Source organism: Balaenoptera physalus, assembly GCF_965194825.1.
Source record: "Balaenoptera physalus genome assembly, chromosome: 12".
Lineage (NCBI taxonomy): Eukaryota > Metazoa > Chordata > Mammalia > Artiodactyla > Balaenopteridae > Balaenoptera > Balaenoptera physalus.
In genome coordinates, this window is record NC_138897.1 from 93,708,723 (window position 1) to 93,736,321 (window position 27,599).

A 27,599-nucleotide genomic window follows, 5' to 3' on the forward strand; every position below is an offset into this window, starting at 1 on the left:
CTGACGGACGGGGCCAGGAGCACGGGACGGGGCCAGGAGCACGGGACGGGGCCAGGAGCACGGGACGGGACCAGGAGCACGGGACGGGACCAGGAGCACGGGACGGGGCCAGGAGCACGGGACGGGGCCAGGAGCACGGGACGGGGCCAGGAGCACGGGCACGGCCGACATAAGGGCAGATGCTGGGAGAGCCGGCAGAGCCATCGACGGGCCAAATTCTTCAGTTAAAGACACGGACTCACATCAGGTCAAAACGAAAGAAAACCCAACGCTGCGGGCGAGGCAGGAACTGAAGCGTAAAGCGGCAGAGGTCTGCGTGAGGGAGAGGCCGAGCAGAGCCACCGAGAAGGGAGGCGTGCCAACCGCAGCGCGCGGGCACCAGGAGAACACGCCGAAGGTCAGGCGCACGGCCCTGCGCCCGGGCGCCGCCTCGTCCACGCTCGCCGCGAGCCCGGGAGAAGCAAGCCGGAGCCGGCAGCCGGGCAGAGACAGGGGCGCTGGTCTCAGCGACCGTCGGGGTGTGAGCTGGGCTTCCGCCGGGCCTGAGGGTCCCCGGGTGCGCCCCCCACCACAGCGCTACTGCCCGAGGACGGCGCGTGCCCTCCCCAGGGACGACGCAAGCCACAGACCCTCGTGAGCGAAACGCCGTCATCTGCTAGGAATGCAGCAAGGCTCCGAGACACACGAGCCCTGCCGGTCCTCACCAGAGCGAGCAGGTGGGAAGGTGAGGCTCTGCCGGGCAACTGGCGGCATCGGAGACCCAAGGGCAGACCCAGGTCCCGAACTTTAGGGACACTTAACACCTGTGCCCTCGCGGGGCTCCGTTCCAACGGGCCTGCGCTGCCGCGTTCACCAGACCCCGCCCAGACCACAGCATCCCTGCACACGGGCCGTCGCCGTGATCCCAGGCCCCTGGCAGCACTGGACTTCAGGGCTCCTGCTACAAGGGATCCGACCCACTCAGCGGACGTTAGGACAACCTGCGAGCCATCCTATGCAGCACCCCACGAACGTTTTTAGAAAGTAACACTGGCCAAAACAGAAGCCTTGAAGTCCACGGTACAGAGTTATAAAGCCAGGATCTTTCCCAACTCCTCAATTAAAGCTGTTTCATTAACAAATGATAAACAAAAGCATCAATATTATGAAATGAAAAAACTTCTCTAAAATTACTCTTGGACCAAAAAGAAAATAAAAACCATAGTTTCAATATTCGTAGGAAGAAAAAACACATTACAACAAATCAAAGCGCAAGAGACCTTGGTAAAGCAACAGTAACAGGCCAATTCATGCCATTATGTGGTTTTTACTGTTAAGCGAGAAAGAACAAACAGACGTGAAGAATTTAACTCAAGAAATGAGAAAAAAAAAACCCACAAAACAAACCAAAGGTAATAGAAATTAATACCTTAAATTCTTCACTTAGAAAACATAAAAACAATCAAATGATAAATTCAAGACAGACGTCTAAGGAAAAATTATAAAATACAGTCTTGGCAAGCCTAACAAAAAGAGAGCATATAAAAAAGGGAAACTAGACACAAGGAAGGAAACACAACAGATTTATTTAAAACACTATTTTTATCTCCACTCTAACAATTTTTCTAAAACTCAATAAATGATTTACTAGGGACCTTAAAAAAAATAAAAAGCTTAAGTGATTCAAGAAAAAACAAGATCTGTACAAAACTGAGAAAAAGGTAGAAAAGTTTTATTTCCTTTCAGAGAGGATGTACTCATGATTTTCTAGGCAAAGATGTGGAACTTCCTGGGAGCAGACAGATAATTCTCATCCTGTTAAAATACTCCCTGCCTTCAGAAATAGGGAGTTTGGACTTCCCTGGTGGCACAGTGGTTAAGAATCCACCTGCCAATGCAGGGGACACAGGTTTCAGCCCTGGTCCGGGAAGATCCCACATGCCACGGAACAACTAAGCCCGTGCACCACAACTACTGAGCCTGCGCTGTAGAGCCCGTGAGCCACAACTACTGAGTCCACGTGCCACAACTACTGAGCCTGCGCTCTAGAGCCCGCGAGCCACAACTACTGAAGCCCATGCACCTAGAGCCCAGAGCCGCACCTAGAGCCCACAAGCCACAACTACTGAGCCCAAGTGCCACAACTACTGAAGCCCGTGCGCCTAGAGCCCGTGCTCCGCAACAAGAGAAGCCACCGCAATGAGAAGCCCGCGCACCGCAATGAAGAGTAGCCCCCGCTCGTTGCAACTACAGAAAGCCCACGCACAGCAACGAAGACCCAACACAGCCAAAAATAAATAAATAAATTTATTCTTTAAAAAAAGAAAAGAAATAGGGAGTTTACCAACACCTTTTATGAAGCTGTATAACCCTGACACCAAACCAGACTGATGTTGGTTAGACAGAGATGCATAGTCGCTCAATAAAAGCAGATTATTGAGCAGATTGGAATTAGCAGATTCCAATCAGACCTTTTAACAAACAAGGTGTATTTTAGAAATTCAGGAACAGTTAAATACCAGATGTTAAAATAAATAAAAAACATGAGCAGCCAAAGGCAGGGAGGTGGGGTGGAGTAAGGAGGGCATGCGATCCTCCTGAAAACCAAACGAAGATATTTGAGAGAAACGCAACATTCATTTCTGCCAAAAACACAAACTTGAAATAAAGCTTAGATATTTAACATCGTCAGGAGTCCGTATGCAGACTAAGAGGCGAGAGTGGACTTTCCACAGTGAGGAGGTGAGGTGCTCTCAGCGAAGTCAGGGACACAGGGGGGGCGCCCATGACCACCAGCAGCCTTAGACAAGGCCGGGCCACCCTGCCAAACAAGGAGAGACACGGGGAGGCATGGCAGGAAGGCAGGAAAACGGGACTCCCCGGTGGTCCAGGGGTTAGAACTCAGCACTCTCACTGCCCAGGCCCGGGTTCAATCCCTGGTCGGGGAACTAAGGTCCCACAAGCCATGCGGTGAGGCCTGAATAAACAAATAAATAAATATCTTCTTTTTATAAAGAAGGCAGGAAAAGAAACTATGTTAATTTCAAGACAAGCGACCATCTGAAAATAATTCACTGAAACTCAGAATTTTAAAAAATCTCCTAGGTGAGAAACCAAAATAAATAAAAGCAGTTAGGAATAAACTTAACATAAAATGTATAGGACCTAAATGAAGAAGCATATAAGACTTCACAAGATGTCATAAACAAAATTAAAGGGAAAATGAAAAAAAATGGGAAAAAAATATTCGTAAAATGAGATAAAATTCTGAGTAGAGACAATCTACACTCTATTACAAGAAAAACCCACTAGAAAACTGTTCACAACACACGAACTGTACACAGAACAGAATGTCTGACACATTTTGGGAAGAAGTCTTAAGATCACTCATAGTACACATTAAAGATATACAATGCTATGCTGTAACCCTTCAGATAAGAGAAGATGAACAGAACACAATCATCAGTGTGACAAGGGCACGGTGAGATCAGACTCGCATCGGCACGCGGCTCTGGCCCTTTCGTGCGACATGGGCACACGTGTGCAGACGTGTCAGGGTGTACACACAGCACTGCTTCAAGTAAGGACAGACTGGAATCAACCATCATGTTTAATAAGAGGACTGGTTTTAAAAACTGATAGTATGGCCCAAAATGGAATATGACGTCGTTGTCAAAAACCATAATTTAAATTTGTAATTGACTTGGAAAAATGGTATGTATTATATATAGTACACAAAAATAGCTTATAAACTGTGAATAGTTTGTTCCATTTCTGTTGTTTAAAAAAGAACAATTTAGCTGTAATAAAATATTCTAGGAAGATATAAACACAGGTGTAGGTGTCATCACTGGATGGTGGGATCAGGGGTGAATTTAGGTCTCCTTGCACTTTTATCTATGTATTTTTAACGACCGTGGATTGACTCTAGGATAACAGCTTTTAAAAAAGTGCTGTGGACCAGTGGTTCTGAACTCCTTCCTAACGAAAGCTATGACCCAGAAAAAGGCACTCAGATGATTCTGTCTCCATTCCAGGCTGCTCTCATGCCCTGAAGCCCGGGCACGGACTCCTGCCTAAAAACCGCTGTGGTAACAGGGCATCCACGGCACAGCTGAGAGGAAGAGCAGACCGTGAGGCACACAGATGGGTACCGCCAGCCTGGGAAGACGGAAGGTAACTCTGTCATGTACACACATCAAACAAGGATGCAGTGATTACACTTCCAGGGATTCAAGAAGTAAAGCAATTTCACTGCAGTGATTACCTAAACACCCAACAACAAAGGATTGCACGTGAATGTTTGACACGGAAGGATATTTTAGGTTTTTTTTTTTTAAAGCAGGTGACAAAGGAAGTATAAACACACACACATCACATCATACATAATTTTTCCCATGCACTTGCAGAATGGTGGTAGAGGATTTCCTTGGGTGGTGGAATTATGAGTGCTTAAATCTGTGTGTATGTGACAGAGAGAGAGAGAGAGAGAGAGAGAGAGAGAGAGAGAGAAGGAAAAGGAGGAGGAGGAGGGGGAGGGAAATGGGGGGAGATGGCTCATCTGTATTGGGGGGATTTTTCTACCCCCCAATAGTAACAAGCATAGCTTTTATTACACTTTTATGGTCTCCTTACACTTAGTTTTCCTTCATCAGGCTCAAATCTGCTTACACATCAGGATCTCATTTTCGCAAACACAGAAGGTGTGTGTGTATGTATGCAGAGACACACAAACAGGATTAGACAGATACACACCATCCCAGGAATGAGCATCTCTGGGGAAATTACAGTTGATTTTTATTTTCTCCTTTATGTTTCTAAGGTTTCCTTTTCTCCAGTGAGCATCTATGATGTTAGTAAATTAAATTAAGCACACACACAATTTTTAAGGGGAAAGGAAATATGACAAATTAACACACTTCTTTTTTTCTCAAGCAGACTAGAAGAAACCCCTTGGACATGCTTGGTTCTCATCTAAGAAAATTTGAAGAAAGAATTATTACCGGCAGGGATGGTACTAAACGAAAGATCCTGATTTCTTATGGTTGAATGTAGTAACTTAAAAGGCAAAATAGTCACTTTTCTATTAAAACTTTGGTTTGCTGCAATGATTTCAGGTCTCTATTCAAAGGTCATTAATGTTCCAATTAAATAATATTCACTGGAGCTGGAAATGAAACGGCACGTAACACCGGTTACTGCTTACATTAAATTTAATAAATTGTGCTTAAGTCCAGTTGCCAGGTATTTAAACTCTTTAAACCAGTGACCATTAAGCTCCTTCCCAACATCTAGCCACTCAGCAAAGAGAGCCTCTTTAGGACACCAGCCTCAGCAGTGTTTTCCGCGTGTAAGTGATCAATTCAGATGCTGAAGTTCAGAGCGGTCGTGGTCACACAGTGCAGAGCACCTGCCTCTCTGCAGGCGCCCGTGGCCGCCTGACGGCTGCCCAACCTGCTGAGCAGAAAGTCAACTGCCGGCACGGCCCGCGCTTTTAAGACAGCACTTTCTGCCCCACTGGACAACAGTCACCCGTCTGCTGTCGCTTCCCACGTAAACAGGCAAAGAAACCACCGGGAAGCCCCCGGGGTTCTCAGGGCAGCCCGGAGAAGCTATCCAGCCATAAATGAAACTGGAAGACGAGATGGTATTAGAGGAACCAAAGCCGGAGTCTGCTAGAAAATGCCTGGGGAACCGGCAACCTCCCCTTTCCCACAGGGAGAGGACAAGGACTCCTTTCCAAGGGGTGTGACTGGCTGGTCGGGGCACAGAGAGGGGGCTCCCCGGCCCGGGAAGAAGCCGGGCCCACGGCAGGCACTCAGGGCACCAACCCGGCACAGCGGCTCTGCCCATCACCGATTCTACAGCACGAGACCTGCAATCAGAGCCCCGCTGTAATCCAGCTCTCGTTTGCTCTGGCTTTTACTTCCCCACGTGCACAGCACTGGAAGAGAAACGAATCACACAGCAGAAACGTCATTCAGACACGCCCTCCCTTTAACTACCTATTTGATAAAGAAAGAACATAACTGTCCCCTAAGATGTCCCAGTGTCTGCAATATAGAAGTCTTACGCCTAGGGACTCATTTCTTCAAATCTACTCAGTACTGTATCAGTATCTAGGCCCACACGGAGTGCCACGTTCGCCCCGGCGAGAGCGGACGAGGCCGCTGTGAAGCGCTGTCGGGGAACATTAAATTCCACCTCAGCCGTGCTCACCATTACGTTCCTCACAACAGAGATGATATAAGGGTGACTCAGGAACAGCAGCTTTGCTTGTCTTGTTATGTAACTAAGCTAGTTCACGGTTCAATCATTTTCAAATATTAATGAAGGAAGAGCTCCAAAGCAAGGTGAGAAAGTCAGCAATACCTCAGTTTTATGAGCACACGATATGTCAGCTTATGCTTCAGAATCTAAGAATTATGCGAACAGAATGGAGCCCCCAGAAGGTGAGAGAGTACTCCGGCATTAGTTCTAGCCTCTTTCTTTTTTTCTGGAGGATGGAGGCTGGTTACAAACCTGTATTTGATTTAAAAACAAAACAAAACAAAACAAAACAAAAAAACCTTTCGCTCCAGGAAGATGTACGTGAAATTTTACATTTAAAAGTGCAAAGGGTTCAGGGCATATGGAGCTGATTAATGGACCTGACGTTAAGAATCACAGCTCTGAGGATTATTTAGCACCTCTAATTTATGACATTTCATCTACCCAGCAGTTAGCAGTCGTCTGAAATCTAAGTCACTAGGAGCCAACAAGCCGCCTTTGATTCAACCCACAAGTCACTTTCCAGAGCGTTTCACCGGTTACAGGTTCTAAAAACAACAGACAACAGACAAATCCTTAGGAAACAAATCTTACGCTTCATAAATGAAAAACTAGAAAGTGAACACCACGCAGGTTTGGAACAACCCGTATGCGTCCTCTTTTGAAGTACACACACTTCCTGAGTGCCACGCGGCGTGTGGCCACCTTCCGCATCACCCACAACCGGAGCCGGAAACGGCTTCTCACCTGCTGCGAAGGCCGAGCACATCACAAAGAACATGCCCAGCGCGATCCTCCTCAAGGACGATGGGAGCAGCCCGTTTCTTCTCAGGACGGGATCCACCAGTTTGTCTTTCAAGGGGACCAACAGGAGGATGAGCACAGCATCGCACATGGTCAGCCAGGCTGCCGGAAACTGCAAGCGGGAGACACAGGAGACGCCGCTTATTTTCCGGCAGTGTCGGCAGTCACCCGTTTGACAGCTAACACCTAAATGGGAAAAGCTTATTTCAAGAATAGTTCATTTGTACAAAGTATAACCTCCTAGGAAAATAGCCCGTCTCAAGACACTGCTACTGAGAAAAGGCTTCCATTTCTAAAGGGATTTGCATCTGTTCTTCTGTGCTTTCTCGGGGGAAAGAAGAATCAGGTGAAAGATTAACGTCAGGAGTCAACTTAATCTAGCAAAGGACATAACCAATGGGAAACAATCTCAGAAGTAAGTAAAAATGCCATTTCAACAGGAATGCTCTTGGCTCAAGCTAACTGCTGTCATTACAAAGTATCTACCGTCGGTAGAAGGGAAGGAAGCCACTTGTCACGTAAACCCCCGAAGGCAGTTTTCAGATCATTTCAACTGTTCTCACCGTATGAGGATTGCTTGTAATACTGGAAATTTCTGGAATCTTCAAATGAAGACTTTGTAAAACATACGTCGTCTGCATCTGGGTGTAAAAAGCAGCTGTCATTACACGAGCACGGCTGTCACTCACTCGCAGCGTGCGCCCTCCCCCACACTACACTGTGCTGAGACGTGCAACGCTCAGGTTTGAAAACACGGGTCAATTACTTGGTCACCATAAAAGTCGTCTGGAGATGAACTTTGAAAAAGAAGTAACCATTATCCCAACAAGAAACCATATTAAAAGGCGGGGTCTGGAAAAACAGAAGCATCCCCATTCTTAGCTTCGTCTTAAGGTTTTCAAAACATTTCAATCAGCAAAAATGAGTCCGTAACTAAAAACAAGATTCCAAGATCCTGAAGACTCAGGACAAAGAAAGCCAGGAACCCTGCGCACTTCAGTGACGGCCAAAATGAGTGCCGGGGTAGTGTTCACGGGGAGACAGAGGAAATTAAACCTGAATGTCACCACTCACTTGAAAATACACTGTCCAGTAAGGTATCAAAGCCAAGAAAACGGGGACAATCTTGACAAGAGCTTTCACATCTTCCACTTTATCTTCCGGGAATGGCCCTCCATGAGACATCTTACATGAATCAAACAGACTGTGTTTAGAAGATTGCTGAAAGACTCCAATGCCTTCACTTTGGGAAATAAAATGAAGGAATTAGTTTTCTTCCACCCCCGGAAATCAATTATTTGGTAACAAATTAAGTTTGGAGGTAGGAAACCAGCTTGCTGTGCTGAATTTGCTTAAACTCCATTCTGTTACCTACTAACCGTCCCCACCCAATACAGCTACCTAGATTATTCCTCAACACTGGGACACATGGACACAGCCGGCAGAAGGACTTCCTAGCCAGAGTGAGACTGTGGCCACCATCCTTTTCTTGAGACTAGGAGATACGGTAGGAGCGCCCCTCACCGTCTGACAGGTGGCTGACCTCATCCCCAGCGCTGTCACACCGGCCACCAGCCCCACTGTGTTGGGGAAGGCCCGCAGTTTCATCCGAAGCTGATGACAACTACATCAGCTGCATCACTGGGTGAGCACTTGAAAAAATTACTGTGCCGGACTGTTTGGATTTTAAATTAGGTCATTTATCAAATGTCAAGACTTGACGACCACACCGACTTTGTTACAAGCCCGAGCTGCTCTACTGTTACACCAATGTGACCGGGAGGGAGGCTCGCAGGGAAGCCACCAGCTCTTCGGCGACGGAAGAGCCGAGGGGAAGGGGCGACGCTCCTGGCGATGACGATAACGTGACGATGTGACCTCCCACGAAAGCATCATCAGCTAGCTACCGTTAACCGGGCTCTCACTAGCTTACTGAGGCCTCGCACTGACCCTATGAGAGGGGGCCTTTCCCACTGCACGAGAAGGAAAGGACGGCTTTACAAGGTCATTAACCTGCCCAAGGTCGTACAGCCCTAACCTGTGCATAAGGAGAGCACAGCTGGAGAAGTCTCTAGACCATCAACTTTTCTGCAAGCTGGTCCTTTTCTAAGACTTCAAAAACCAACCTAAAGGGAAAACAGATTCCTAAGTCCAAACTGACTTCACCACGCCATGTGTCCATGAAAACCCAAGTGTCCACAAAGCAATGGTGTTCTCTCGCAGAACTCTCTACCAGGTACCACCCACACAGACGCACTGAAAATTTAACGATATGTTTTGCTAATGGCATTCAATCCGTAGCCTAAACATCCAGGATCTGAAACCCTGCTTCTGCCTAATTAAAATGAGGCCCCGGTAAAGCACTACTGCTTGCTGCTGAGGCAATGAGGCTTCAACTGCTAAGAATTCTTCAGTGTGGTCCCACCAGCTGCGGTTCTGAATTATGAGTCGGAATGCCACACCGACCCACTAAAATTCCAGGGCACTGGGATGGTTAGATGTGCCGGAATTCCGCATGGGGACAGCTGAAGCAGCTAGAGACGTTTAGCCTGGAGCGAAGGGGCAGGGCCACAGAGCTGCTTTGGTACAGCTTCAAATCTACCACGTGGGAGGAACGTCAGACAGCTGTTATGGCTCCAAGGACATAAATCAGACACACGCAGACAAGCCATGAGGAGGCAGACAGACGCGGGGTCGGCCTGCAGAAAGAAGGTTCCTGCAGAATGTCAACCTCTGGCTCAGGGACTGAGCGCCCATCTCGACACCTGCCTTGATCAAAATATTCCGAGAGGCTCAACTCCAAAGGGTCCTGGGGACCTTTCTGGGGGGATGGACATGCTCTGTATCCTGACTGCATTCTGGTTACACGATGGAATCTGTCACAATTCCCAGAACTGTATAGGTAAAAGGGACGTATTTTACTCCATGTAACTTATGCATCAAAAAGTAACAACAAAAAAATTCTGAGGTCTCTTTTTGAGCTAAGTTCTGGACTTTTCTTCATTAACCTGCATCTAGGGTGAGTGACCTTCCGCCACAGTTTGCCCAGGACTCCCCGGGACCCGGGACTTTGCGCTTTAAGACCTCAGGTCGTGGGCAAACAGTGCTAAACCCGGGAAGTGCCCTGCAAAGGGGATGATGGAGTCACCCTACCTGCATCTCAGTTCTGCTCTCCTGCCCTTCTCAAAGAGCGGCTGCAGTGACCCCTGGGGGACGGGCCACGCTGACCCGCGCCGCAGCTTCCTGCTTAAGGAGCACAGACAGGCAGCGACCAAGTAAGCGACTGCTTGGTTTCTCACTCAAAGGAATGCACCAAGTAGTACACTGGCTCTTCGATGCCCTCGACAAGGTTCTGTCTTTATCACCTCACACGACTACGTCGTCAGGAGCCTCCATCTCACATTAGCAGTGAGAGGAAGGTCAACGTGCAGGTTAGAAATGAAAAGCACGAGCCCAGGAGGGAGGCCGCTGGTCTGTCTTTAAGATGGAGACAGAAGTACCTCACACCCGCCTCCTGGAGCTGGTGTGAGACATTTCAACCTCGGCCCCGTGTCCCCCTCCACGGTGAGCACAGGACAGACAAAAGCCAGCACTTTACTTATGACGGTTGGTAAGTCACGTGGAAAACTGAGCCTGTGATGAGAATAAAGTGCTCACCCACTAGGACTGCGTTCCCTGATTCGCTTTTGGGGGCAGCACGAATACACCAGGATCCTGAACACGTCAGTGAAGGCGCTGCCATCGGGCGGCTTGGTGATGAAGAAGGTCTGGCCGCAGAGGAAGACCACGAAAGCCACTCCGATGCAGACAGCGGGGATGATGTAGCCGGTGACAAAGCTCACGTTCTGCTGAATGTAGGCAATGCCCCCCAGAGAAACGATCGCTCCCAGGTTAATGCTCCAATAAAACCAATTAAAAAATCTTCTCGTGGCTTCTGGACCGCGATCTTTAACCTAAAATAACCGGGAGGAAAGAGACTTAAAAACGTGTGATCATCCTCAAGGGTGAAAAACATATACGATGTTTTCATATATTACTATATCTTCATATCAATTACTGTTGTCCTCACAGCTTTTAAGAAATGCAGCACATGGGAATTCCCTGGCGGTCCAGTGGTTAGGACTCTGCACTTTCGCTGCCCGGGCCCAGGTTCGACCCCTGTTCGGGGAACTAAGATGCAGCCAAAAAAACCAGAAATGCAGCCAATCAATCAAAATGGTGTTTACAGATACAACTGAGGGTCCCCTGACCAAAAAAATGCGAGGTCCCCTGACCAAAAAAATGTATCTTACACTTTTAATTACTACAGATTCTGGGTAGTGTTTCTCTTAACTATACTTAAATCCAACAAATTCTAGAGAGTTTCTCCAAGTGTCTCCCGTGGACCACCTGCTTTGGAAACGCCTGGCATGCTCCTTAAAAATACAGACTCACAGGACCCACGTTCCAGGACTACCCACTCACCATCTCTGGGGTTGGGGCCCAGGAATCTGCATTTTAAACAACTTTCCAGAGGACTTCTACTCACAACCATATAGCTCCACACCTTGATAAATCTGGAACAAGGGGAAAATTACAGACAAACTAAAACCGCATGCTGTTTTTAGACCAGGAAGCCTCTCACTGGAATCAGGAGAAGTTCTGATAAGGACAGAGATCCCTGGAAGGTGCAAAAATCACTGATTTCCTGAACGCAGACAAACACAAGCACCAGGTAACACAAGCAGGTTCTAGGCGCGCACTCTCCCCAAGACCTGCCCAGCCGGAGCCCGTCCTGGCGGGGACAGTCCGTGTGGGGTGGGCACCCCGTGACGTCCCTCCCTGAGGATGGCTTCTCACATCTGCGTGGACACCACGGGAATGTGCTCTGCGCCAGCCAGAGTCATTCCTAGCCAGTTTCACCTCATAAAATGTTTAAACAAACTTTATTAGCTAGAGGCTGACGCTGGATCGTGTACAAAGACTGTCAGGTGTTGCTGTCTTGGGAACTTCTGTTGTCTCGTCCTTAAGTTACAGGTTACGAAAAGGCTGGACAATTCCTGGTCCAGTAACAGATCCAAATTCTGATCCACAGAGCAATCTCCTTTCCTAAGTGAGAGAGGAGGTTTTCAGTGGGGGCCTAAACAACCAGTTGTGATGCACAGAAACCACCTTTTCAGCCCTCATATTATGCAACATGACACTTTAACCTCTACTTTTTAAGATCAAACTACAGACGTAAATATACAGTCAAAATCGCTTGTCCCTCCAAAAAAATTTAATCCAAAATGATTAAACATGGATATTGTGATAACAAATAATATGCTTGAAGTAATTATCTGGTAACCACCGTCTCAAACTGAAAATCTGAGTTTTAAATAAACTGCAGGAGGAGGAGCTTAAACTTGACTCCCACCCACGTCAGAAGTGAACAGAGGTCCTAGACCAAATGCTGGCATGATTACTGAATAAATGATCTGTACGGAGGATGTCTTACATTTCTAAGACAGACAGCTCTCCATGAGAACACAACACGTTTATTTTTTTATTGTTTTTGGCTGCGCCATGCAGCTTACAGGATCTTACTACCCCGACAAGGGATCGAACCCGGGCCCCCCGGCAGTGGAAGCGTGGAGTCCTAACCACTGGACCGCCAGGAAGTCCCCACAGTGCGTTTAAATGTCACTAAAATGGACTCAAATATTCATGCTATCCTGGAAACAGACCAGAGGGAAGAAAAAACTGTAAGCAGACACGGTTACAGAGAAAATGTAACTAAAGATATAAAAACAAGTAATTAGAGTGGAGGGCAAGCTTAAAAGGGGGCCAGTAAACATAATATCTAAAGTTAATGCAGGGGCTTCCCTGGTGGCGCAGTGGTTGAGAATCCGCCTGCCAATGCAGGGGACACGGGTTTGATCCCTGGTCCGGGAAGATCCCACATGCCGCGGAGCAACTAAGCCCGTGCGCCACAACTACTGAGCCTGCGCTCTAGAGCCCACAAGCCACAACTACTGAGCCCGTGCGCCACAACTACTGAGCCCGTGCTCTAGAACCTGCGAGCCACAACTACTGAGCCCACGCGCCTAGAGCCCGTGCTCCACGACAAAAGAAGCCACCGCAATGAGAAGCCCGCGCACCGCAACGAAGAGTAGCCGCGGCTCGCCGCAGCTAGAGGAAGCCTGTGTGCAGCAACGAAGGCCCAACGCAGCCAAAAATAAATAAATTTTTTAAAAATTAAAAAAAAAAAGAAAAAGCAGACAATATACGTATTAACTGAACTACATCTCGGCCCTTCCCAGTATCTACAGTGGCACGGCACACATCCTGGTAAACTTGGCAGTCGACTTATTTGAACTTCCCAGTGTAATTCACTAAAATTACTTCAGGAACCTAAGCCTATCACTAGACCCTAAATAACCACATAGCAGTGATTTTCTTGAACAAATGGGAAGCCGGCTCCTATAAACCGCAGGTCACATGCCTCCGTGCCCTGGACTGACACCCGCACTTCATGTGGGTCACGTTACGTCACCGTCCGTACACCTGCCTCTCGCCCCACCAGAGCAACGGTAAACAGCACCGTCATATGACCGGTCAAAAGACACCGCTGCGGCCAACTCAGAGAAGTGCAGCTAAAGGAACAGGGTCCTGGGGAGTGAGTCAGGCAGTCAGCTGATTTGGAAAAATTCCTTTCAACACACAACAGCGCAACTTTTCTTCTCCCTCTAGAAAAAATGTATCTTTGCTCTCTTTGTCTGTAAAAAAGAGTTCTTTCAGTTCACTCTTTCAACTACAGGAGCCATCCATTAAGAATGACTGTGACCTCTGAGGAAGGTTAATCACTCGGGGGAAAAGACAGGGCTGACGTGATTTACATCAGCATCACCCCTGGACTCTGGTGTACATCTTCCTTCAAAAGTCAGCTAAGGCCTCCTTCTCAGGGCTGCACAGCATGACCCCATTCATCTCTCACTCAGAGGCTTTCCTAGAGGCCCTGTATCGCAGACAAAGGCATCAGTGATAGAGAAGCATAAAGACACCTTCAAAGTATTACTCAGCCATAAAAAAGAATGAAGTAGTGCCATTTGCAGCAATATGGATGGACCTAGAGATGATCATACTAAGCGAAGTAAGTCAGACAGAGAAAAACAAATACCATGATATCACTTATATGTGGACTCTAAAATATGACACAAATGAACTTATTTCCAAAACAGACTCACATAGAAAACAATCTTATGGTTACCAAAGGGGAGAGCTGGGGGAGGGATAAATTGGGAACTTGGGATTAACAGGTAACACACTACTATATATAAAATAACCAACAAGGTCCTACTGTGTACCACAGGGAACTATATTCAATATCTTGTATAACCTATAAAGGAAGAGAATCTGAAAAAGAATGTATATAAATGTATAACTGAGTCACTTTGCTGTACACATGAAACTAACACAACACTGTAAATCCACTATACTTCAGTTAAAGAAAGGAAATCCTGGGAGTTCCCTGGTAGCCTAGTGGTTAGGATTCCCTGGTGGCCTAGTGGTTAGGATTCGGCGCTTTCACTGTCGTGGCCCGGGTTCAATCCCTGGTCTGGGAACTGAGATGCCGCAAGCCGCGGCACCTCTGGGGGACGCCTCTCAAATCCCCTTCAAAGACCAGCCAGCACCTGGCACAGAGCAAGCACCTTGGCTGAGGGGTACTAACATTTTCCTTTTACATGTTTTTTTTCACTGAGATAAAATTCTCATAATAAAAAATTCACCCTGTTGAAATGTACCACTCAGTGGTTTTCAGTCTATTCACAGATGTGCAACCATCACCTCTACCCAATTCCGCATTTCTTGTCACACCAACAAGAAACCTCCTTTTACAGTAACTTCCCTTTCCCCTCTCCTGACTCCTGGCAACCACGCGCCTCCTCGTCTTTATGGATCTGTCTATTCTGGACGTTTCACATAAATGGAATCATATGACATGCCGTGTTCTGTGCCTGGCATCTTTCAGCGGCATGATGTTTTCCAGGTTCATCCACGTTGAAGCAAGTACTTCACCCCTTTTTACTGCTGAAGGATACTTCACTGTATGGAGAGACCACACGTGCTTTATCCACCCATCAGTTGATGGACATCCCCTTAACTTTTTAGTAAAAATATTTTTAAACATACAGAAAAGTTGGAAGAATAGTAAAGCATACACTTCTATAGCCTTCATTTACAGCCTTAGTTCCTTTTCTGTATATATATGAAATACTCTTTTGGCTGAACCATTTAAAAATAAGTTACGGCATCATCATTTCACTCCAAAGATTTCATCATGAATCTCCTAAAAATAAGGCCATTCTTCTACATAAACACAAACCATTATCACACCTAAGAAAATTAACACCAGTGCAACTTTATCTAATATGTGGTCTATAATCAAGTTATCACAATCGTCCCAATAAATGGCTTTTAGAGAAGCTGGGCTCCAATCACGAAGCACATGTTGTGTTTGGCCGTCAAGTCTCTCTGATATCCTTAAATATAGAGTGGTTCTCCTTTTTCCATGGCAGTGTCACGTTAGAGAAGATGAGGTCAGTTCTCTGGCAGAAGAGCACGTTTCTTTTTAAGGTCCACATCTAATTACACATCAAAAGAGCGCAAATTCTGTCGTGTCTTCTAGAGAACCTCTACAGAACCACTCATTCTTTTCAGGAATGTTAATCCCTCGTCTATTATCTACTGGAGAGCAGGAATTTTAAAGTCAGACTTTCCGGGTTTAAACCCAGCTCCTCCACTCACTTGCTGTGGACCTGGGTAGGTCAGACCGCCTAAGCCTCCGTTTACTGTAAAACAGGGACAATTAGGGATATAAATTGTTGTGAGGTGTTAGATAAGATTGCATAGGAAGAGTACTCGGTACAGTAAGGGGCATAACCTGAACACTCAGGGTGCACTTTAGTCCTGTGGCCTGGTCTTTAAAGAAGGGTAACTCCCAGTCCTGTGCCTTCGCGGTTGGCCCGTGAGCTGCCGGCACCCCCAAGGCCAAAGCCACCGTCACAGAATGCCCATCTCAGTTAAAGGACACATTAAGAAATCAGACCTGCACCTAAACCCTGGCCTGACCACTCTCTACCTATAGGACAACAAAAGAAATACATCTTTTTGCACCTCCATTTCCTCATTTAAAACATGGGTATAAGATTCACATGAGGTTCAAATGAGTTCAAGTATGGAAAGCACATGCCATGGTGCAGAGAAGGATGTGAAAAATTCAGGACATTAGGCAACTATTATTTCCAACATTATAAGGCGTCGCCTTTCACAGGTGTGATTAAAGTTCAGATTCAGAGGCCAGGCTCTTGCACCCTGGCTCAGTCATGTACTAGCTCTGTATCACTGGGCAAATGATTTACCTCTCAAGCCCCCGTTTGCTCATCTGTAAAATGGGCACGGTAACAGCAGAGGAGTCCTGTGAACTGACAGAGTACTCGGCACAGGGCCTGCTGCACAGTAAGCCCTCCGTAAATGTTCGCAATCACATGGCTGCTCAGCGCAAAACCCCAGGAGTTATCTTCCCTGTTGCTTGCATAAGATCCGCCAGCAATCCCGGCCCCTCTACCTCCATAACTTATCCTGAATCGACCACTTCACTCCATGTCCACTGCCCCGTCCTACTGCAAATCTCTAACCTCTCACCTGGCCAGTGAAACAGACTCCTGCCTGATCTGCCTGCTGTCAGCACTTCCCATACAACCTAGTCTCTACAGCCGACGTCCGCAAACTTTTTCTGTGAAGGGGCAGGGTGTAAATAGTTTAAATTTTAAGTGACGTTCAGTCTGTCACAACTACTTGATTCTGCTACCATATTGTGAAAGCAGCCACAGCGTATGTGACCAGGAAGGTGCAGGGCTGTGTTCCAATAAAGCTTTACGTGTAGAAGCTGAAATTTGAGTTTCCTATCATTTTCATTTGCCACAAAAATACTTTTTACTTTTTTCCTATCGTTCAAAAACCCAAGTACCAGTCTTATTCTTAGCTTGTGGGCCCTCCAAAAACAGGAAGTAGACCAGATTTGGCTGGCAGGCCGCAGCTGCCAGGCCCACGCCCTACAGAAACTGAACCTTTTAGAAACATAAATCAGATCACATTACCCCCTGCTCAAACCCCAAAAAAGGCTCCCTACTGTATTCAAAACAGACCGCATACTCCTGACAAAGCTTCACATCCCGAAGCACCTGCCTGCCACCCCTGTTCCCACTTCTTCTTTTGTTTGAAACATACTTGTCGCATAACCTTCCGTAACTTTAAGGCGTACAGTACGTGTAGACTTGGTACACTGATGTGTTCTGTACTGCAACACGACTGCCACGGTAGCTGTAGCGTCCCTCTCTTCTGGCCCCAGGGCATTTGCACTTGCGGAGGCCCAGTCTGAAAACTCCTCTGCTCTCCCCCAGGTCTCAACTCCTAAAGCTCCCCCCCAACTCCTAAAGGTCCCCTCCTAAAGGAAGGAGGCCCCTCGGTCTGCAGCCCCCGCGCGCCAGCGCCCACCCTGCGCGGTCCCCCGCGGTATTCAGGTTTCCCGGCCCGCGGGCGGCCCCGCCCCCTCGCCCCGCACCTGCGCGGCCCTCACCTGGTCGGCGCCGAAGGGCGTGATGTTGGCCTTGACGGCGCCCACGCCCAGGCCCACGAGCGCGAGCGCGGACAGCGCTGCGGGCGCGCAGTAGCGGGCGGGCGCGTCGGCACACGGCGTTGCCGAGCAGTTGCGGACGCGCGTGGGGCGGGGGGCCCCGCAGAGCGCCGTGCGCGTGGCGGGCGCGGCCAGCAGCGGGAAGGCCAGCATGCCGAGCAGGTAGAGCGCCAGGCTGAGCAGGATGGCGCGCGCCCGGCCGAGCCGCGCGTCGGCGAGCCAGCCCCCGAACGGCGACACCAGGTAGGTGAGGCCCATGAAGAGCAGCAGCGCCTGGCTGGCCTGCGCGCCCTCCCAGCCGAACGCCGTGCCGTTGAGGAACAGCACCAGGTTGGCCGTGACGCCGTAGAAGGCGGCGCGCTCCAGCAGCTCCGTCAGCAGCACGGCCGCGCACGCCGCGCGCCGGCCCTCGAACGCCGCCCGCCGCGCGCCCAGCAGCGGCGTCCGCTCGTCGCCTGCGCCCGCCATGCGCCCCACCGCACGCCGGCCGCCCCCCGCCCGGCTGGCAGTTCCGCTGCGCAGGGCTCAGCCCGGCTCTCCCGCCGCCGCCGCCGCCCTTCTCGCGAGACTGGCCCCGCCGGCCTTCTCGGCCCGCCCCGCGAGCGGCCCTATTGGGCGAGCCCGCAGCACCGCCCACCGGGACTTCCGGTTCCGCCCCGGAAGCCTGCCCGGGCGGGGGACCTGCTTCCGCTAGCGGTGGTGCTGGAGGGCTGAGGTGTGACCCCCAGAGAGGGTTTTGAAAGTGAAATCAGAGGCAGGCCCTCCGAGGTTCCGAATCCAGACTTCTTACGGTGGCTTCAGCCTCTGCCTGCCCTCCAGGCTAGTTTGCTCAGGCTGGCCCCTGCTCCCGCGCCCGGCCTCCTGCCTCCCTGCCCTGGGACCAGGTTTCTCTGTGCTCTGTTGACATTGGGAGCAGAGAGTTTTTTGTGGCGTGCGTTCTGTGCATTGTAGGATGGGTAACGGCATCCATGGCTTCTCCTGCACTAGATGCCCGTGCCACCCCGCTCCCCAGTTGTGCCAAGCAAATCTGTCTCCAGACGTTCCCAAATGACCCGCGGTGGAGCAAAGTCGCCTGCACTGAGAACCACCGCCTGAGAACAAGCTCAGAGCCTTGTTTCCTTGTCGCATGGCTGGCCTCCTGTTTTCCTTCAGCCCTCAACTGGAGTGGTGACTCCTTGTAAGCATTTCTTGACCAGCCCATCTAAAGTGGATCCCACGCCCATCCCCTTACCCTGTTTTAGTTCCCCCCATGGTAACTGCCACGTTTTTTGTTTATTCCTTTGTCCCCAGCTTTTACGTGGTCCCCACAATGATGAGCTCCGTGGTGGCAGGGTTCTTGTGTGTCTTGTTCCTCACCATGCCCTCCGGCACCTACACCAGTGTGGGACATTACACCGGAGTGGAGCGGAAGGGTGTTCTCCAGAAACGGCCTCCAGCATGGCTTCAGAAATTGGGACCCAGGGCTGTCATAATTCAGTTCATCTGAGACCATTTCTTCTTCCTCCACCCTTAACTCCAGCTGAAACCAGGATGGAGCAATTACCTGGGAAGTGGGCTTGCTGGTAGGTCATCTGGGTAAGTAGTCCTTCCTAAAAGGCTTGAAGTAGCATGTATTAACTTTTTTATTTTTCAAAATGACTGATATCTTGACTGTTGCCTAGCAAGGTGCTGGCACACAGTGGGCAGTAGATACATATTTAATGAGAGAATAATCGGATGCCAAAACAGGACTTGTCCCACCCTATCCATTAGTGCTAATCACCTTCAGCTGTCAGCTCAAATGTCACTTTCCTGATCTTCCCAGATTAGACCAGATCCCCCTTTTATATGTCATTAGAGCACAGTATACGTTTTTCTTACACCGCACCCATTATAATTTATAATTATTTATTTTGTGAAGCTCTTTAGTAGCTGTCTTAAAAGCTAGGAGGGATGAGATTTTGTTTGTTTTGTCCGCTACTATATTCCTAGAATCTAGGACAGCACTCGCCAGTGATAGATATGTGTGGAATTAACTGAGTAAGTGAATGACTGAATATTTGTTGAATTGTAAATGGTGCCGGAAGAGTGTCTTATGTTCACCTAATTTTTTCTGAGACTCCCGTGATGTTCCACAGCATGTATTAGTATCCTAATTTCGCTAGTGGAAAAAGCAAGCCCCTCAAGATTCCGGTCTAGGATCACACATCTCGTAGGCATTAGAACTCAGACTTGAGTAAAAGGCTCAAAACTAATTGCTAGTCCAGTGCTTCTTCTACACCCCAGCTGGTACATAAGTCAAAAACCACGAGTATCTGTTTTAAGACTGACAGCATGATACGCTCAGGCAAAGAGCAGAATAACATTAAACATGGAATGAAAATAAAGCCATTCACCTTGAATCATGTGGTGACTTAGTGGTGAAGCTCTGCCCAAAACAGATGTGCCATTTTGGATGACAGCAAGCTAACCCAGTTGGGTTGTCTTGTTTAAGAAGGATAAAGCCAGGTGAAAGGGGGGTGGGAGGTGGCAGTTACAGAGCTTAGGATGTGCACCCAGGATTCGGGAGCACTTGTTGCTGGTCCGCGGGAGGTCTGCTGTGCACCCCAATCCGTGTACCCAGAGGCTGCAAAACAAATCCAGCGGGCAGAAATGTTTTCATGTGGTTGCGATGTTTAAAAGAAGCGAACCAAGACCATATAATTCAAGATTCCATTTCTATGCAATGTCCAGAGTAGGCAACTGTATGGGGACAGAACGCAGACTGGTGTGTGATTGCCAGTGCTGGGGGGAAGGGAAGATTGGGGAGTGACCGCTAAAAGGTGCGGCGTTTCTTTTTGTAGTAATGAAACGTTCTGAAATCGTGGTGATAGTTGCACAACCCTGTGAATATACTAAAACCCACTGAAATGTATACTTTTGTTTTTAAGGAATTCCTTTTATTTTTAATTATTTATTTATTTATTTATTTATTTTTAGCTGTGTTGGGTCTTCGTTTCTGTGCAAGGGCTTTCTCTAGTTGCGGCGAGCGGGGGCCACTCTTCATCGCGGCGCGCGGGCCTCTCACTATCGCGGCCTCTCTTGTTGCGGAGCACAGGCTCCAGAGGCGCAGGCTCAGCAACTGAGGCTCACGGGCCTAGTTGCTCCGCGGCATGTGGGATCTTCCCAGACCAGGGCTCGAACCCGTGTCCCCTGCATTGGCAGGCAGACTCCCAACCACTGTGCCACCAGGGAAGCCCCGAATTGTATACTTTAAATGGATGAACTGTGTGGTATGTGAATTACATTTCAATAATGCCGTTACCAAAAAAAAAAAAAAAAAAAAAAGTGAGCCAACAGTTAAAAATTGGGAGGTTTCACATATAAATTTGGATGCCCTGCTGCTCTTGAAAACACAGACAGGAGCCCTGGCAACACTGAGACGTGTGGCTGCCTGTGACACTAGTGACCACCTCCCGCTCCTGCTTGAACCACGCCTCTGGTATTTGTGCCTTTGCGCATTCTTTGCAGGTCACAGTGCCAAAGGGCTGAGCCTGTGACCTGCTTTGGTGAGGAGACTGGCAGAAGCGTCCCTGAGCCAGGCCTGAGCGTAAACCTTAAGAATTTCTTTTGTGCCTTGGGAGCCCTGAACCAGCTACCTTTCTGGAGAGACCACGCGTTGGGGGAGATTCTGCAGCTACATGGAGAAGGGGTCCCGGTGCCTCAGCCTCCCAGCCCACCTTCCCGATGAAGGAAGACACACAAGTAACCACCAGCAAGACCAACAGGACAAACTGCCCAGCTGAGCCTCCACCCAGATCACAGAATTAACAGATCGCAGGTGAACAAATTACATAGTTGTCATGTTAAGCTGCTAAATTCTGGGGAGGTTAGTTAGGCAGCGTCAGGTAATGAAAACACACCTGCCTTCCCCCAGAGCCATGATCTGCTCACACCAGGTAGGCACCCCTGCCTTTAGACGGGGCACCAGCTGTCTGGCTTACACAGATCCTCCCAACTCTCTGTTGTCTTATTTTTCTCCCAGTAGAGAAATCGTTCCCCACATCTGCACTGTCCACTGTCCAACTTAAATTCGCTCACGTTTCATACAGTGAAATATTTTGTTTCTCAGTCATACCAGCCACATTTCAAGTGCTCAGTGGCCCCAGGTGACCAGTGGCTGCCACATTGGACAGCACAGTACTGGTCACTCCACCGTTACAGAAACTTCTGCTGGACAGCCCTGCTCTGTATTAACGTGCAGCGGGCCCGATTGGCTGCTTGTCACCAACATCCACACCCTCTTTCTCCCTGCTCCCCACCAGCTACCCATAGAGCTCAGAAGAAACCAGCTTCATCTTTGTTTCTGGATCTGACTAGTCAACACCAGTGCTAAGTCTCTAATGCAATGCGTCTTCACAGTGTTCAGAAACCCGGACTCTAGCCATTCTGGATGTGAATTTCCCCTGGGGCCCAGGAGAAGACAAGTGACACAGATGGGCCCAGTCAGGCTAAAGGAAAGGACTTTTACTCAGTGACTGCAAGAGAGATACACCCTTCCAGACCAGGCGTGAATTAGGACGCCCATAGCCCTAGTTGCCGGGGGGGCAGCTATTTCACAATCGTGATAAGCCAGTGTAGGATGAAGCCAGCTGTGTGGATAGCACAGTAAAGAATCAGAGAGATGTCACATAACAAAAGATAGTAAACCTGATATTGTTTAAGCCACTGTGTTGGATTTTCTGTTACGTGTAGCCCCAAACCACCTATTGTGATTCGATCAAAAAGTGGGAAAATAAAAAATATAAGGGAGGGCAGCCTGATATTTCTCCCCCCACACACAGCCCAATTCGCTCTTAGAGTTTTCTCTCAGAAAACCGCTCGCGGGCTCTAGAGCGCAGGCTCAGTAGTTGTGGCTCATTGGCTTACTTGCTCCGCGGCATGTGGGATCTTCCCGAACCAGGGCTCGAACCCGTGTCCCCTGCATTGGCAGGCAGGTTCTTAACCACTGCGCCACCAGGGAAGTCCTCTTAGAGTTTTCTGCCTGGTCCCTGTGATCAGTGAGCTCGCAGCCTGTGTACTAAGCCCCAAAGATTGAATACCTAAAGAACTGATAATTGATGTACGTTGAGTCTCGCCACTTTGTTGGGTATACTTGTGATACACCTCCTGTTCCTGAAAGTAGTCGTATGAGTCTCTCCCATGCACCTAAAATAATCAAATAAATAAAAGACCTAACTCATACAGCAGGCGTCCAGGGATAGGTGACACCGTCTTATCGAGTTTTATGGGCGGCCTCTTTGCCTCCAGGGCCCTCTGGGAAAGAGGACCTTACCGCAGGTATGCTTGTGGTGTGGGCTGGAATTGGAAATGCGCTGTTTGCTCAAAACCCAGGGCCCTCCCTTCTCTGCCGTCACCCTGTCCCCTGTGCCTTTCTCGGAGCAGAACTCAGAGAAGATGCCCTCTGATGGGAGGTATTCAGAAACCACCCAAGGTGGAGGGCATTTCAGGGGCTGCCCAATTTCTCTGACTTCTTTCGTGATATTTCTGCTTCTCACTTCACATCTGCATGGCTCAGCCCTTGCGACCAGACAGTGGCATGTGCTTACGCACAGTTTCAGCTTCCTCAAAACGCTGGCTTACAAGTAGTCATCGTGGACTTTCTCCACCTCCACGCATCGCTCACTCGGTCAACAAACTGCTGACCACCTTCCCCACGTGTCATGACGGCTCCTGGTCAGCACTCACGGCCAGTGCTTCTGTTTTTCTGTTTCCCAGTTCCCTGCAGAGGGACTTAGGCCCAGCTCATCTTTGTGCATCAGGCCATGGCATAGGTCACTAGCTAAAGTCGCAGGCCATGTCATCGGTCTTTCGACTCTCCTCAGGTATGGAAAGTTGTCAGAAATTCTGTTTATTGCAGGGAGTCCCTGTTGCAACAGTTCTATCTGGCTGGGGATAATCTAGGTAGAAGCAGAAAATAGAAGGACTAAAAACAAGAGCCAACCAATGGAATGGAATCAAGTCTTGTTTTCTGGAGCCCAAACCAGAGCCATACCAACCCGCCTTTGTGAGAATGAATTCAGCTTTCAGAATGACCTGTGTTTTATTTTTACAGAAGATGTAAGAGCATGTGACCAGGAAGATGGGTTTTGATTTGACTCTTTTGAAGCACTTGCTTTATTTGACCTTTGGAGTAGCAACCTCTGCTTCTTGGGTTCTTTCCCTCCTGGGTTTTAAAGACCCACAAGACATCTGCAAAAGTCGGGCATTCACAGATAGAAAAAGGGAGGTATAAGAGGGAATGAGAGAGTTAAGTGAAAGAAAGTGAACTTCTGTTTCTTCCTATTTGAAGTACAAGATGTGAACAAATGTGGGACCATGCCTAACCATTCTCTTTTAACTACCACTTTAAAAAAATTCCTTATAAATATCTTAATTTATGTTGCAATCATAAAATAGATACTTGGTAGTTATAAGTGTATTTATTTTGAAAATTAGGCCTTACAGGAAAGATCAATGGAGATGAATCCAAAGGATAAAAATTGAAGCACATACATGAAATAATTCATCATGTGATAATTAAAGGCATTTCCAATCCGTGGGGAAAAGAATGGATTATTCAATAAATTCTGTTGGAAGAAAGTAAATGTGGGGAAAATTGGCTTCACATATTGTACTGACATAAATTCCAGATGGATAAAATATTATCATGGACAAATTGAAAAGATAAAAGCGTTAAGAGAAAATTGGGCAAATATAAAATCTCAGGAGGGGAATGGTTTTCTAAGCCTAACACTAAAGCCATAAAGGAAAAGTTAATTGATTTGACTCCATAAAGATATAAAACTTATCTGTAAAGAAGAGAAGAACAATTGCAGTTAACAGCAAACAAACTGAAAAAAAATATTTGAAATACATATGACAAAGTTGCTGTCCTATTTTATAGAGTTCTTTGGAATCTTATGAAATGTATTGGATAAGCATCCAATAAATAAAATTGGCAAAGTGAATGTCCAGGCATCATGGGGAAGAGCTGTCCCGTGGGCCTAGTCAGCACCTATTCCTCCTCTGGTAAGAGAACCTGGATTTTCTAGGGAAATCAGTGCTCCCAGTGGTTCAGGTAGGACTGGCTGGTCCCCTAGGCTAGGAATGGTCATGTGACCTAAGCCCATCCAATCAGCAGTAGTCCATCTATTGCACTACAGCGGCTGGTTCAAAGATGGACATGCGACCCAAATTAGTTTAATCAGAGCTAACCCCATGACTTATTCTGGAGTAACCAGGAAAAAACATTCCTCTTTCTGCTAGATTTGGAATTATAAAGATGTGAGCCTGGAGTTGCTGGGAACCATCTTGTGAAACCCAAGAATTAAGCAACCCAGAAGAAGGTTGAAATGAAGTGAGAACGCCCTTGTTTCAAAATGACATTTTCTAGGTCTTGGTTCTGACCCTGGCTTAAAGTAGCTTCCCCCCGCCCCTGGACATTTCAACTGTGAGCCCATAAATTCTCATTTTGATTAAGCAAGAGTGACTTTCTGTCATCTGCAATTGAAAAAGCCCCAACTAATACAAGCAATACATACACATGCCTGCACAGAGAGAGAAAAGAAAAAATACAGTGCCCTTCGGGAAAAAAAAAATCAAATTTCACCGATGATTACAAAATGCAAAAAGAGGGATGCTTTGTCACTTGAATGGAGAAATACCCAGTGTTGGCAATGTTTTGGTAGATGAGTGTGCATGTAAATGACCAATGCAGAGTTACATTGTACGACTGTTCTGGAGGACAATTAGTCACTTGTATGAAAACCACATTTGCCTACACTTTGAAAGTGCAATTCCATTTCTGGGAACTTAAGAATGTGTGCAGAGACTTAGCTATAAAATGTTCATTGCAGTGTTGCTTAAAATAGCAAAAAGATTAGAAACAGCAAAGATACACAATAAGGAGGCACTGGTTAAATAAATTACAGTGCTTGCATACACTGGAATGTTATGTAGTCACTCGCATGTTACTGTAGAAGTAGGTTCTGAGAAGTATTGCTGATATGTCATTGTATTAGTTTTCTGTGCTGTGTAACAAATGACCCCAACCTTAGCGGCTCAAACAACCGGCACTTATTATCTGGCAGCTCTGCAGGTCGGGAGAATGGGCATGCCTGACTGGGTTCTCAGCTCAGGGTCTCATGAAGCTGACAGCGAGGTGTGGGTGGAGCTGAGATCTCACCTAGAGCTCTTTCCAGCTCCTGTGCTTGTGGCCGAGTGCAGTTCCTTGAGGTGGGGGCGTTAGGGGGGGCCATCTCCTGCTGGCTGGCAGTTGGGGGCTGCTCTCAGCCCCTCGTACCTGCCAGTACTCCTTGTCACACAGCCCCCCTTTATCCCCAAAGCCAGCAATAGAGAATCTCCCTGACATCGTATCCTCTCTCATACTTTGCATCTTTCCAACATCAGGAAATGCCCAGTCCCTTTAAAGAAACAGCTGTTGGGTTTGACTCACCCTGCATATGGAGGGCAACTGATTTGGGAACTGAATCACTTCTGCAAATTCTCTTCACAGCACCACCTGGATGGGTGTTTGAACTGGAAGAAGGTGTAAAACAGGAGGTGGGAAATCTTGGGAGCCAAGTTAGAATTTTGCCTATCACAATTGCAAAAAGAGCAGTTACTCCCCCCCACCCCAAAGTGTAGAGTGTTCCTATTTTTTTGTAGCAATCACACACAAAAAACAGGATACAAGTCAACAACTGAGTCCAAAAGAGAGCCAAGGAATCATAGTAAAGAATTCACATTGCCTGTGTTACTTCGGGAGGTCTCCTGCTTTCTGTGTCTCAGTTTCCTCGTCTGCAAAGTGGTGAGAACCATAGTACCTACCGTCTAGGACTGGGGGGAGACTGAGGAGCATGGCAGAGTGCTTAGAACCTTGCCGAGCACAGGTGAGCGCCACTGTTACGATGATTATTTGTGCAGTCTGGAAAAACTTGAAACCAAAGTGTTCATAGCCTTTTTCTCAGATAGTGGGATGCTGTGTGATTTTAAAATTCTGTTTTGTTTATCTGTATGGCTATGTAACAAAACTTGGTTGTGTAATAAAAATAAATTGAAAAATTTAAAGGTTAACTATGGGCCTCTGCAAATGACAGGTTGTTCCTGGAAGCAGTTAGAACATCTTCCCTTTAGTACACCTCCAGTGTGCACAGAATTGGACTTGTGTCTCTTCCGTAATTAGAAATAGGAAGCCTTATAGCTGCACCAAATGCTGTCAGACTCACTGTCTCATTCAGCAGTGCTGAGAATCTTTGGGGTGAGCGTCCTCCTGCTGGAAAGTTATGAAATGAGTCTGCCCAGCCATCAAAACAGCAGTGGGAATCATAGGCCTGCTTTCTTGCCCAAAGCTCAAAGGGAAAATCACTTACTCCTGGTTGACTTCCACATGTTCATTAAACAACACTAGAAGGAACTAGTTACTTTCAGACCAACAGCTTTTTTTTTTTTGCATTTGGTCACTTTCAAGTGCTGTCAGTGAAAGCCAGAAAAAGGAAACATAACCAGTGCACTTAAACCACAGTTCAGTTCTGCATGTATCTTTTTTTTTTTTTTTTTTAATGAAGATCTCTCTCTCTGTTTCTGTCTCTGTCACACACACACAGCATTTGTAGTTCTCAGTACTATGGAGAGGAATGATGGTGCAAAGATGGAAAACTCTGATGGAAATAAAGAAGCAGAATGGCTCACTTATTAATATCATGAAGGGGAAAAAAAAGAAAAAAAGATGTCAAGTGTTGCTTTTTTTTTTTTTTTGGCTGCACCACGTGGATTGCAGGATCTTAGTTCCCGGATCAGGGATGGAACCCAGGCCCTCGGCAGTGAGAGCGCAGACTCTTAACCACTGGACCTACAGGGAATTCCCCTGAAGTGTTGATTTTTATTACAGACC

The 27,599-nt window shown here is 47.7% G+C and overlaps 2 protein-coding genes and 1 long non-coding RNA gene across 20 annotated transcripts in view; 1 reads left to right on the top strand and 2 right to left on the bottom strand.

Annotated features, from left to right (window-relative positions):
• The window catches only part of SLC15A4 (solute carrier family 15 member 4), a 186,729-nt gene extending 168,420 nt beyond the window's left edge, over positions 1 to 18,309 (bottom strand). For 12 of the 13 annotated variants that reach the window (XM_082418268.1, XM_082418258.1, XM_082418269.1 and 9 more), the window contains exons 1-5: positions 17,651 to 18,309; positions 10,711 to 11,006; positions 8,128 to 8,296; positions 7,617 to 7,694; positions 6,997 to 7,165 (exon numbers count right to left, since the gene is read on the bottom strand). In XM_082418268.1, coding sequence (XP_082274394.1) covers positions 6,997 to 7,165; positions 7,617 to 7,694; positions 8,128 to 8,296; positions 10,711 to 11,006; positions 17,651 to 18,175 — 1,237 coding nt within the window. In that variant the 5' untranslated portion in view covers positions 18,176 to 18,309. The remainder of the gene's footprint in view (positions 1 to 6,996; positions 7,166 to 7,616; positions 7,695 to 8,127; positions 8,297 to 10,710; positions 11,007 to 17,650) is intronic. The other variant, XM_082418266.1, reaches the window with a different exon arrangement.
• On the bottom strand, positions 11,963 to 15,010 carry LOC309640103. 2 transcript variants are annotated; one of them, XR_014252024.1, is made up of 2 exons: positions 14,860 to 15,010; positions 11,963 to 12,141 (listed from the first exon to the last, which is right to left on the bottom strand). It is a non-coding gene; the product is annotated as an uncharacterized lncRNA (long non-coding RNA). The 2 variants fall into 2 exon arrangements; XR_014252025.1 differs by having other exon boundaries at positions 14,802 to 15,010.
• Positions 18,310 to 18,618: 309 nt separating the features above from the next.
• GLT1D1 (glycosyltransferase 1 domain containing 1) overlaps positions 18,619 to 27,599 on the top strand; it is a 169,597-nt gene continuing 160,616 nt past the window's right edge. Inside the window, exons 1-2 of one of the 5 annotated variants that reach the window (XM_082418300.1) lie at positions 18,619 to 18,884; positions 18,998 to 19,269. In XM_082418300.1, coding sequence (XP_082274426.1) covers positions 19,145 to 19,269 — 125 coding nt within the window. In that variant the 5' untranslated portion in view covers positions 18,619 to 18,884; positions 18,998 to 19,144. The remainder of the gene's footprint in view (positions 18,885 to 18,997; positions 19,270 to 27,599) is intronic. The other 4 variants (XM_082418305.1, XM_082418303.1, XM_082418304.1 and 1 more) reach the window with 4 other exon arrangements.